Source organism: Saccoglossus kowalevskii, chromosome 3 (assembly GCF_978046115.1).
Source record: "Saccoglossus kowalevskii chromosome 3, keSacKowa6.1, whole genome shotgun sequence".
Lineage (NCBI taxonomy): Eukaryota > Metazoa > Hemichordata > Enteropneusta > Harrimaniidae > Saccoglossus > Saccoglossus kowalevskii.
This window is the reverse complement of record NC_140643.1, coordinates 46,880,030-46,891,682: the sequence shown is the minus strand read 5'-3', so window position 1 is coordinate 46,891,682 and position 11,653 is coordinate 46,880,030. Positions and strand designations below refer to the sequence as shown.

At 47.7% G+C, this 11,653-nt stretch overlaps 1 protein-coding gene across 4 annotated transcripts in view; it reads left to right on the top strand.

Moving 5' to 3' along the window:
- Positions 1-11,653, top strand: part of LOC102804719 (ER degradation-enhancing alpha-mannosidase-like protein 1) — a 388,700-nt gene that overhangs the window by 17,733 nt on the left and 359,314 nt on the right. For 3 of the 4 annotated variants that reach the window (XM_085497277.1, XM_085497275.1, XM_085497276.1), the window contains exon 3: positions 10,143-10,246. The exons of the other annotated variant lie outside the window; for it this stretch is intronic. In XM_085497277.1, coding sequence (XP_085353403.1) covers positions 10,143-10,246 — 104 coding nt within the window. The remainder of the gene's footprint in view (positions 1-10,142; positions 10,247-11,653) is intronic. 4 annotated transcript variants of the gene reach the window in all.

The window sequence follows — 11,653 nt, the reverse complement described above, 5'->3', positions numbered from 1 at the left end:
TGCATTGCTAACAGCGAAGCTATCTCAGCCGAGAGGCTGCTTGTTAAATTTTACTAATAGAGCTCCAGCTATTTTTTCTCATTTTCCAAATTTACAAATAATTTGCTCAGCAAAAAATATTATTATATAATAGCTTCAGTTGTTTTATCTTTTGTGGACATTACTGCCTCCATAGCCTTGGCATACCAGCAGTTCAGACATTACTGCCTCCATAGCCTTGGCATACCAGCAGTTCAGACATTACTGCCTCCATAGCCTTGGCATACCAGCAGTTCAGACATTACTGCCTCCATAGCCTTGGTATACCAGCAGTTCAGACATTACTGCCTCCATAGCCTTGGCATACCAGCAGTTCAGACATTACTGCCTCCATAGCCTTGGCATACCAGCAGTTCAGACATTACTGCCTCTATAGCCTTGGCATACCAGCAGTTCAGACATTACTGCTTCTATAGCCTTGGCATACCAGCAGTTCAGACTTTACTGCCTCCATAGCCTTGGCATACCAGCAGTTCAGACATTACTGCCTCTATAGCCTTGGCATACCAGCAGTTCAGACATTACTGCCTCTATAGCCTTGGCATACCAGCAGTTCAGACATTACTGCCTCTATAGCCTTGGCATACCAGCAGTTCAGACATTACTGCCTCTATAGCCTTGGCATACCAGCAGTTCAGACATTACTGCCTCTATAGCCTTGGCATACCAGCAGTTCAGACATTACTGCCTCCATAGCCTTGGCATACTAGCAGTTCAGACATTACTGCCTCCATAGCCTTGGCATACCAGCAGTTCAGACATTACTGCCTCCATAGCCTTGGCATACCAGCAGTTCAGACATTATGCCTCCATAGCCTTGGCATACCAGCAGTTCAGACATTACTGCCTCCATAGCCTTGGCATACCAGCAGTTCAGACATTACTGCCTCCATAGCCTTGGCATACCAGCAGTTCAGACATTGCTGCCTCCATAGCCTTGGCATACCAGCAGTTCAGACATTACTGCCTCCATAGCCTTGGCATACCAGCAGTTCAGACATTACTGCCTCTATAGCCTTGGCATACCAGCAGTTCAGACATTACTGCCTCTATAGCCTTGGCATACCAGCAGTTCAGACATTACTGCCTCTATAGCCTTGGCATACCAGCAGTTCAGACATTACTGCCTCCATAGCCTTGGCATATCAGCAGTTCAGACATTACTGCCTCTATAGCCTTGGCATACCAGCAGTTCAGACATTACTGCCTCCATAGCCTTGGCATACCAGCAGTTCAGACATTACTGCCTCCATAGCCTTGGCATACCAGCAGTTCAGACATTACTGCCTCTATAGCCTTGGCATACCAGCAGTTCAGACATTACTGCCTCTATAGCCTTGGCATACCAGCAGTTCAGACATTACTGCCTCCATAGCCTTGGCATACCAGCAGTTCAGACATTACTGCCTCCATAGCCTTGGCATACCAGCAGTTCAGACATTACTGCCTCCATAGCCTTGGCATACCAGCAGTTCAGACATTACTGCCTCCATAGCCTTGGCATACCAGCAGTTCAGACATTACTGCCTCCATAGCCTTGGCATACCAGCAGTTCAGACATTACTGCCTCCATAGCCTTGGCATACCAGCAGTTCAGACATTACTGCCTCCATAGCCTTGTCATACCAGCAGTTCAGACATTACTGCCTCTATAGCCTTGTCATACCAGCAGTTCAGACATTACTGCCTCCATAGCCTTGGCATACCAGTAGTTCAGACATTACTGCCTCCATAGCCTTGGCATACCAGCAGTTCAGACATTACTGCCTCTATAGCCTTGGCATACCAGCAGTTCAGACATTACTGCCTCCATAGCCTTGGCATACCAGCAGTTCAGACATTACTGCCTCTATAGCCTTGGCATACCAGCAGTTCAGACATTACTGCCTCTATAGCCTTGGCATACCAGCAGTTCAGACATTACTGCCTCCATAGCCTTGGCATACCAGCAGTTCAGACATTACTGCCTCCATAGCTTTGGCATACCAGCAGTTCAGACATTACTGCCTCCATAGCCTTGGCATACCAGCAGTTCAGACATTACTGCCTCTATAGCCTTGGCATACCAGCAGTTCAGACATTACTGCCTCTATAGCCTTGGCATACCAGCAGTTCAGACATTACTGCCTCCATAGCCTTGGCATACCAGCAGTTCAGACATTACTGCCTCCATAGCCTTGGCATACCAGCAGTTCAGACATTACTGCCTCTATAGCCTTGGCATACCAGCAGTTCAGACATTACTGCCTCTATAGCCTTGGCATACCAGCAGTTCAGACATTACTGCCTCTATAGCCTTGGCATACCAGCAGTTCAGACATTACTGCCTCCATAGCCTTGGCATATCAGCAGTTCAGACATTACTGCCTCCATAGCCTTGACATATCAGCAGTTCAGACATTACTGCCTCCATAGCCTTGGCATACCAGCAGTTCAGACATTACTGCCTCCATAGCCTTGGCATACCAGCAGTTCAGACATTACTGCCTCCATAGCCTTGGCATACCAGCAGTTCAGACATTACTGCCTCCATAGCCTTGGCATACCAGCAGTTCAGACATTACTGCCTCCATAGCCTTGGCATACCAGCAGTTCAGACATTACTGCCTCCATAGCCTTGGCATACCAGCAGTTCAGACATTACTGCCTCTATAGCCTTGTCATACCAGCAGTTCAGACATTACTGCCTCCATAGCCTTGGCATACCAGTAGTTCAGACATTACTGCCTCCATAGCCTTGGCATACCAGCAGTTCAGACATTACTGCCTCTATAGCCTTGGCATACCAGCAGTTCAGACATTACTGCCTCCATAGCCTTGGCATACCAGCAGTTCAGACATTACTGCCTCTATAGCCTTGGCATACCAGCAGTTCAGACATTACTGCCTCTATAGCCTTGGCATACCAGCAGTTCAGACATTACTGCCTCCATAGCCTTGGCATACCAGCAGTTCAGACATTACTGCCTCCATAGCTTTGGCATACCAGCAGTTCAGACATTACTGCCTCCATAGCCTTGGCATACCAGCAGTTCAGACATTACTGCCTCTATAGCCTTGGCATACCAGCAGTTCAGACATTACTGCCTCTATAGCCTTGGCATACCAGCAGTTCAGACATTACTGCCTCCATAGCCTTGGCATACCAGCAGTTCAGACATTACTGCCTCCATAGCCTTGGCATACCAGCAGTTCAGACATTACTGCCTCTATAGCCTTGGCATACCAGCAGTTCAGACATTACTGCCTCTATAGCCTTGGCATACCAGCAGTTCAGACATTACTGCCTCTATAGCCTTGGCATACCAGCAGTTCAGACATTACTGCCTCCATAGCCTTGGCATATCAGCAGTTCAGACATTACTGCCTCCATAGCCTTGACATATCAGCAGTTCAGACATTACTGCCTCCATAGCCTTGGCATACCAGCAGTTCAGACATTACTGCCTCCATAGCCTTGGCATACCAGCAGTTCAGACATTACTGCCTCCATAGCCTTGGCATACCAGCAGTTCAGACATTACTGCCTCCATAGCCTTGGCATACCAGCAGTTCAGACATTACTGCCTCCATAGCCTTGGCATACCAGCAGTTCAGACATTACTGCCTCCATAGCCTTGGCATACCAGCAGTTCAGACATTACTGCCTCCATAGCCTTGGCATACCAGCAGTTCAGACATTACTGCCTCCATAGCCTTGGCATACCAGCAGTTCAGACATTACTGCTTCTATAGCCTTGTCATACCAGCAGTTCAGACATTACTGCCTCCATAGCCTTGGCATACCAGCAGTTCAGACATTACTGCCTCCATAGCCTTGGCATACCAGCAGTTCAGACATTACTGCCTCTATAGCCTTGGCATACCAGCAGTTCAGACATTACTGCCTCCATAGCCTTGGGATACCAGCAGTTCAGACATTACTGCCTCTATAGCCTTGGCATACCAGCAGTTCAGACATTACTGCCTCCATAGCCTTGGCATACCAGCAGTTCAGACATTACTGCCTCCATAGCCTTGGCATACCAGCAGTTCAGACATTACTGCCTCTATAGCCTTGGCATACCAGCAGTTCAGACATTACTGCCTCTATAGCCTTGGCATACCAGCAGTTCAGACATTACTGCCTCCATAGCCTTGGGATACCAGCAGTTCAGACATTACTGCCTCTATAGCCTTGGCATACCAGCAGTTCAGACATTACTGCCTCCATAGCCTTGGCATACCAGCAGTTCAGACATTACTGCCTCCATAGCCTTGGCATACCAGCAGTTCAAACATTACTGCCTCTATAGCCTTGGCATACCAGCAGTTCAGACATTACTGCCTCTATAGCCTTGGCATACCAGCAGTTCAGACATTACTGCCTCCATAGCCTTGGCATATCAGCAGTTCAGACATTACTGCCTGCATAGCCTTGGCATACCAGCAGTTCAGACATTACTGCCTCCATAGCCTTGGCATACCAGCAGTTCAGACATTACTGCCTCTATAGCCTTGGCATACCAGCAGTTCAGACATTACTGCCTCTATAGCCTTGGCATACCAGCAGTTCAGACATTACTGCCTCCATAGCCTTGGCATACCAGCAGTTCAGACATTACTGCCTCCATAGCCTTGGCATACCAGCAGTTCAGACATTACTGCCTCTATAGCCTTGGCATACCAGCAGTTCAGACATTACTGCCTCTATAGCCTTGGCATACCAGCAGTTCAGACATTACTGCCTCTATAGCCTTGGCATACCAGCAGTTCAGACATTACTGTCTCCATAGCCTTGGCATATCAGCAGTTCAGACATTACTGCCTCCATAGCCTTGACATATCAGCAGTTCAGACATTACTGCCTCCATAGCCTTGGCATACCAGCAGTTCAGACATTACTGCCTCCATAGCCTTGGCATACCAGCAGTTCAGACATTACTGCCTCCATAGCCTTGGCATACCAGCAGTTCAGACATTACTGCCTCCATAGCCTTGGCATACCAGCAGTTCAGACATTACTGCCTCCATAGCCTTGGCATACCAGCAGTTCAGACATTACTGCCTCCATAGCCTTGGCATACCAGCAGTTCAGACATTACTGCCTCTATAGCCTTGTCATACCAGCAGTTCAGACATTACTGCCTCCATAGCCTTGGCATACCAGTAGTTCAGACATTACTGCCTCCATAGCCTTGGCATACCAGCAGTTCAGACATTACTGCCTCTATAGCCTTGGCATACCAGCAGTTCAGACATTACTGCCTCCATAGCCTTGGCATACCAGCAGTTCAGACATTACTGCCTCTATAGCCTTGGCATACCAGCAGTTCAGACATTACTGCCTCTATAGCCTTGGCATACCAGCAGTTCAGACATTACTGCCTCCATAGCCTTGGCATACCAGCAGTTCAGACATTACTGCCTCCATAGCTTTGGCATACCAGCAGTTCAGACATTACTGCCTCCATAGCCTTGGCATACCAGCAGTTCAGACATTACTGCCTCTATAGCCTTGGCATACCAGCAGTTCAGACATTACTGCCTCTATAGCCTTGGCATACCAGCAGTTCAGACATTACTGCCTCCATAGCCTTGGCATACCAGCAGTTCAGACATTACTGCCTCCATAGCCTTGGCATACCAGCAGTTCAGACATTACTGCCTCTATAGCCTTGGCATACCAGCAGTTCAGACATTACTGCCTCTATAGCCTTGGCATACCAGCAGTTCAGACATTACTGCCTCTATAGCCTTGGCATACCAGCAGTTCAGACATTACTGCCTCCATAGCCTTGGCATATCAGCAGTTCAGACATTACTGCCTCCATAGCCTTGACATATCAGCAGTTCAGACATTACTGCCTCCATAGCCTTGGCATACCAGCAGTTCAGACATTACTGCCTCCATAGCCTTGGCATACCAGCAGTTCAGACATTACTGCCTCCATAGCCTTGGCATACCAGCAGTTCAGACATTACTGCCTCCATAGCCTTGGCATACCAGCAGTTCAGACATTACTGCCTCCATAGCCTTGGCATACCAGCAGTTCAGACATTACTGCCTCCATAGCCTTGGCATACCAGCAGTTCAGACATTACTGCCTCCATAGCCTTGGCATACCAGCAGTTCAGACATTACTGCCTCCATAGCCTTGGCATACCAGCAGTTCAGACATTACTGCTTCTATAGCCTTGTCATACCAGCAGTTCAGACATTACTGCCTCCATAGCCTTGGCATACCAGCAGTTCAGACATTACTGCCTCCATAGCCTTGGCATACCAGCAGTTCAGACATTACTGCCTCTATAGCCTTGGCATACCAGCAGTTCAGACATTACTGCCTCCATAGCCTTGGGATACCAGCAGTTCAGACATTACTGCCTCTATAGCCTTGGCATACCAGCAGTTCAGACATTACTGCCTCCATAGCCTTGGCATACCAGCAGTTCAGACATTACTGCCTCCATAGCCTTGGCATACCAGCAGTTCAGACATTACTGCCTCTATAGCCTTGGCATACCAGCAGTTCAGACATTACTGCCTCTATAGCCTTGGCATACCAGCAGTTCAGACATTACTGCCTCCATAGCCTTGGGATACCAGCAGTTCAGACATTACTGCCTCTATAGCCTTGGCATACCAGCAGTTCAGACATTACTGCCTCCATAGCCTTGGCATACCAGCAGTTCAGACATTACTGCCTCCATAGCCTTGGCATACCAGCAGTTCAGACATTACTGCCTCCATAGCCTTGGCATACCAGCAGTTCAGACATTACTGCCTCCATAGCCTTGTCATACCAGCAGTTCAGACATTACTGCCTCCATAGCCTTGGCATATCAGCAGTTCAGACATTACTGCCTCCATAGCCTTGACATATCAGCAGTTCAGACATTACTGCCTCCATAGCCTTGGCATACCAGCAGTTCAGACATTACTGCCTCCATAGCCTTGGCATACCAGCAGTTCAGACATTACTGCCTCCATAGCCTTGGCATACCAGCAGTTCAGACATTACTGCCTCCATAGCCTTGGCATACCAGCAGTTCAGACATTACTGCCTCCATAGCCTTGGCATACCAGCAGTTCAGACATTACTGCCTCCATAGCCTTGGCATACCAGCAGTTCAGACATTACTGCCTCCATAGCCTTGGCATACCAGCAGTTCAGACATTACTGCCTCCATAGCCTTGGCATACCAGCAGTTCAGACATTACTGCTTCTATAGCCTTGTCATACCAGCAGTTCAGACATTACTGCCTCCATAGCCTTGGCATACCAGCAGTTCAGACATTACTGCCTCCATAGCCTTGGCATACCAGCAGTTCAGACATTACTGCCTCTATAGCCTTGGCATACCAGCAGTTCAGACATTACTGCCTCCATAGCCTTGGGATACCAGCAGTTCAGACATTACTGCCTCTATAGCCTTGGCATACCAGCAGTTCAGACATTACTGCCTCCATAGCCTTGGCATACCAGCAGTTCAGACATTACTGCCTCCATAGCCTTGGCATACCAGCAGTTCAGACATTACTGCCTCTATAGCCTTGGCATACCAGCAGTTCAGACATTACTGCCTCTATAGCCTTGGCATACCAGCAGTTCAGACATTACTGCCTCCATAGCCTTGGGATACCAGCAGTTCAGACATTACTGCCTCTATAGCCTTGGCATACCAGCAGTTCAGACATTACTGCCTCCATAGCCTTGGCATACCAGCAGTTCAGACATTACTGCCTCCATAGCCTTGGCATACCAGCAGTTCAGACATTACTGCCTCTATAGCCTTGGCATACCAGCAGTTCAGACATTACTGCCTCTATAGCCTTGGCATACCAGCAGTTCAGACATTACTGCCTCCATAGCCTTGGCATATCAGCAGTTCAGACATTACTGCCTGCATAGCCTTGGCATACCAGCAGTTCAGACATTACTGCCTCCATAGCCTTGGCATACCAGCAGTTCAGACATTACTGCCTCTATAGCCTTGGCATACCAGCAGTTCAGACATTACTGCCTCTATAGCCTTGGCATACCAGCAGTTCAGACATTACTGCCTCCATAGCCTTGGCATACCAGCAGTTCAGACATTACTGCCTCCATAGCCTTGGCATACCAGCAGTTCAGACATTACTGCCTCTATAGCCTTGGCATACCAGCAGTTCAGACATTACTGCCTCTATAGCCTTGGCATACCAGCAGTTCAGACATTACTGCCTCTATAGCCTTGGCATACCAGCAGTTCAGACATTACTGTCTCCATAGCCTTGGCATATCAGCAGTTCAGACATTACTGCCTCCATAGCCTTGACATATCAGCAGTTCAGACATTACTGCCTCCATAGCCTTGGCATACCAGCAGTTCAGACATTACTGCCTCCATAGCCTTGGCATACCAGCAGTTCAGACATTACTGCCTCCATAGCCTTGGCATACCAGCAGTTCAGACATTACTGCCTCCATAGCCTTGGCATACCAGCAGTTCAGACATTACTGCCTCCATAGCCTTGGCATACCAGCAGTTCAGACATTACTGCCTCCATAGCCTTGGCATACCAGCAGTTCAGACATTACTGCCTCTATAGCCTTGTCATACCAGCAGTTCAGACATTACTGCCTCCATAGCCTTGGCATACCAGTAGTTCAGACATTACTGCCTCCATAGCCTTGGCATACCAGTAGTTCAGACATTACTGCCTCCATAGCCTTGGCATACCAGCAGTTCAGACATTACTGCCTCTATAGCCTTGGCATACCAGCAGTTCAGACATTACTGCCTCCATAGCCTTGGCATACCAGCAGTTCAGACATTACTGCCTCTATAGCCTTGGCATACCAGCAGTTCAGACATTACTGCCTCTATAGCCTTGGCATACCAGCAGTTCAGACATTACTGCCTCCATAGCCTTGGCATACCAGCAGTTCAGACATTACTGCCTCCATAGCTTTGGCATACCAGCAGTTCAGACATTACTGCCTCCATAGCCTTGGCATACCAGCAGTTCAGACATTACTGCCTCTATAGCCTTGGCATACCAGCAGTTCAGACATTACTGCCTCCATAGCCTTGGCATACCAGCAGTTCAGACATTACTGCCTCCATAGCCTTGGCATACCAGCAGTTCAGACATTACTGCCTCCATAGCCTTGGCATACCAGCAGTTCAGACATTACTGCCTCCATAGCCTTGGCATACCAGCAGTTCAGACATTACTGCCTCTATAGCCTTGGCATACCAGCAGTTCAGACATTACTGCCTCTATAGCCTTGGCATACCAGCAGTTCAGACATTACTGCCTCCATAGCCTTGGCATACCAGCAGTTCAGACATTAATGCCTCCATAGCCTTGGCATATCAGCAGTTCAGACATTACTGCCTCCATAGCCTTGACATACCAGCAGTTCAGACATTACTGCCTCTATAGCCTTGGCATATCAGCAGTTCAGACATTACTGCCTCCATAGCCTTGGCATATCAGCAGTTCAGACATTACTGCCTCCATAGCCTTGGCATACCAGCAGTTCAGACATTACTGCCTTCATAGCCTTGGGATACCAGCAGTTCAGACATTACTGCCTCTATAGCCTTCGCATACCAGCAGTTCAGACATTACTGCCTCTATAGCCTTGGCATATCAGCAGTTCAGACATTACTGCCTCCATAGCCTTGGCATACCAGCAGTTCAGACATTACTGCCTCCATAGCCTTGGCATACCAGCAGTTCAGACATTACTGCCTCCATAGCCTTGGCATACCAGCAGTTCAGACATTACTGCCTCCATAGCCTTGGCATACCAGCAGTTCAATCTATGAACTTATTCCCAAGAAAATTTGTCACTTTTTGTTGTAGCCAATAAAACACAAGTATTTTACGTTTTCAGTTTGATATGTTGATAAAACTCATAAAGACCATGTGACTCTTTACAATTATTTTGCAGAACTGTTCAAAGAAACACATACACCATACATATATTTACATGTAACTTCCGTGAAATATGAAAGCATTTGTTCCAACTACTATTAATTGGAGCAGTTCAACTGATTGTAAGCAGCGCCATCATTTAAATAAAAATAAGATACTATTGTTTTAACTTGTGTACATTTGTGTTTAGATTATGGGTAACAGTAGTGAGTTTAAGAAAGCCGTCAACCTGGTCATCGAGAACGTCTCCTTCGATAAGGACAGCACAGTTCAAGTCTTCGAGTCAACAATAAGGTTAGTTTTATCTCTTTCTTATGTGTTGTATAAATATATGTATTGAGACTAATGTAGGGGCCAGACAGTGTTATCACTATGTTGAATTCTGTTGAGTTCAACCTCCACACTAGGTGACCAGGCTAAGTTCAACCTTCACACTGGGTGACCAGGCTAAGTTCAACCTTCACACTGGGTGACTAGACAGAGTTCAACCTCCACACTGGGTGACTAGACAGAGTTCAACCTCTACACTGGTTGACTAGGCAGAGTTCAACCTCTACACTGGTTGACTAGGCAGAGTTCAACCTCTACACTGGTTGACTAGGCAGAGTTCAACCTCTACACTGGTTGACGAGGCAGAGTTCAACCTCCACATTTTGTGATTAGGCAGAGTTCAACCTCCACACTGGGTGACCAGGCTAAGTTCAACCTTCACACTGGGTGACTAGGCAGAGTTCAACCTCCACACTGGGTGACCAGGCTAAGTTCAACCTTCACACTGGGTGACTAGGCAGAGTTCAACCTCTACACTGGGTGACTAGGCAGAGTTCAACCTCCACACTGGGTGACTAGGCAGAGTTCAACCTCCACACTGGGTGACTAGGCAGAGTTCAACTTCTATACTGGTTGACTAGACAGAGTTCAACCTTCACATTTTGTGACTAGGCAGAGTTCAACCTCTACACTGGTTGACTAGGCAGAGTTTAACCTCTACACTGGTTGACTAGGCAAAGTTCAACCTCCACATTTTGTGACTAGGCAGAGTTCAACCTCCACACTGGTTGACGAGGCAGAGTTCAACCTCTACACTGGTTGACTAGGCAGAGTTCAACCTCCACATTTTGTGACTAGGCAGAGTTCAACCTCCACATTTTGTGACTAGGCAGAGTTCAACCTCCACATTTTGTGACTAGGCAGAGTTCAACCTCCACACTGGGTGACCAGGCTAAGTTCAACCTTCACACTGGGTGACTAGGCAGAGTTCAACCTCCACACTGGGTGACCAGGCTAAGTTCAACCTCCACACTGGTTGATCAGGCTAAGTTCAACCTTCACACTGGGTGACCAGGCTAAGTTCAACCTTCACACTGGGTGACCAGGCTAAGTTCAACCTCTACACTGGGTGACTAGGCAGAGTTCAACCTCCACACTGGTTGACTAGGCAGAGTTCAACTTCTACACTGGTTGACGAGGCAGAGTTCAACCTCCACATTTTGTGACTAGGCAGAGTTCAACCTCTACACTGGGTAACTAGGCAGAGTTCAACCTCCACACTGGGTGACTAGGCAGAGTTCAACTTCTACACTGGTTGACGAGGCAGAGTTCAATCTCCACATTTTGTGACTAGGCAGAGTTCAACCTCTACACTGGGTGACTAGGCAGAGTTTAACCTCTACACTGGTTGACTAGGCAGAGTTTAACCTC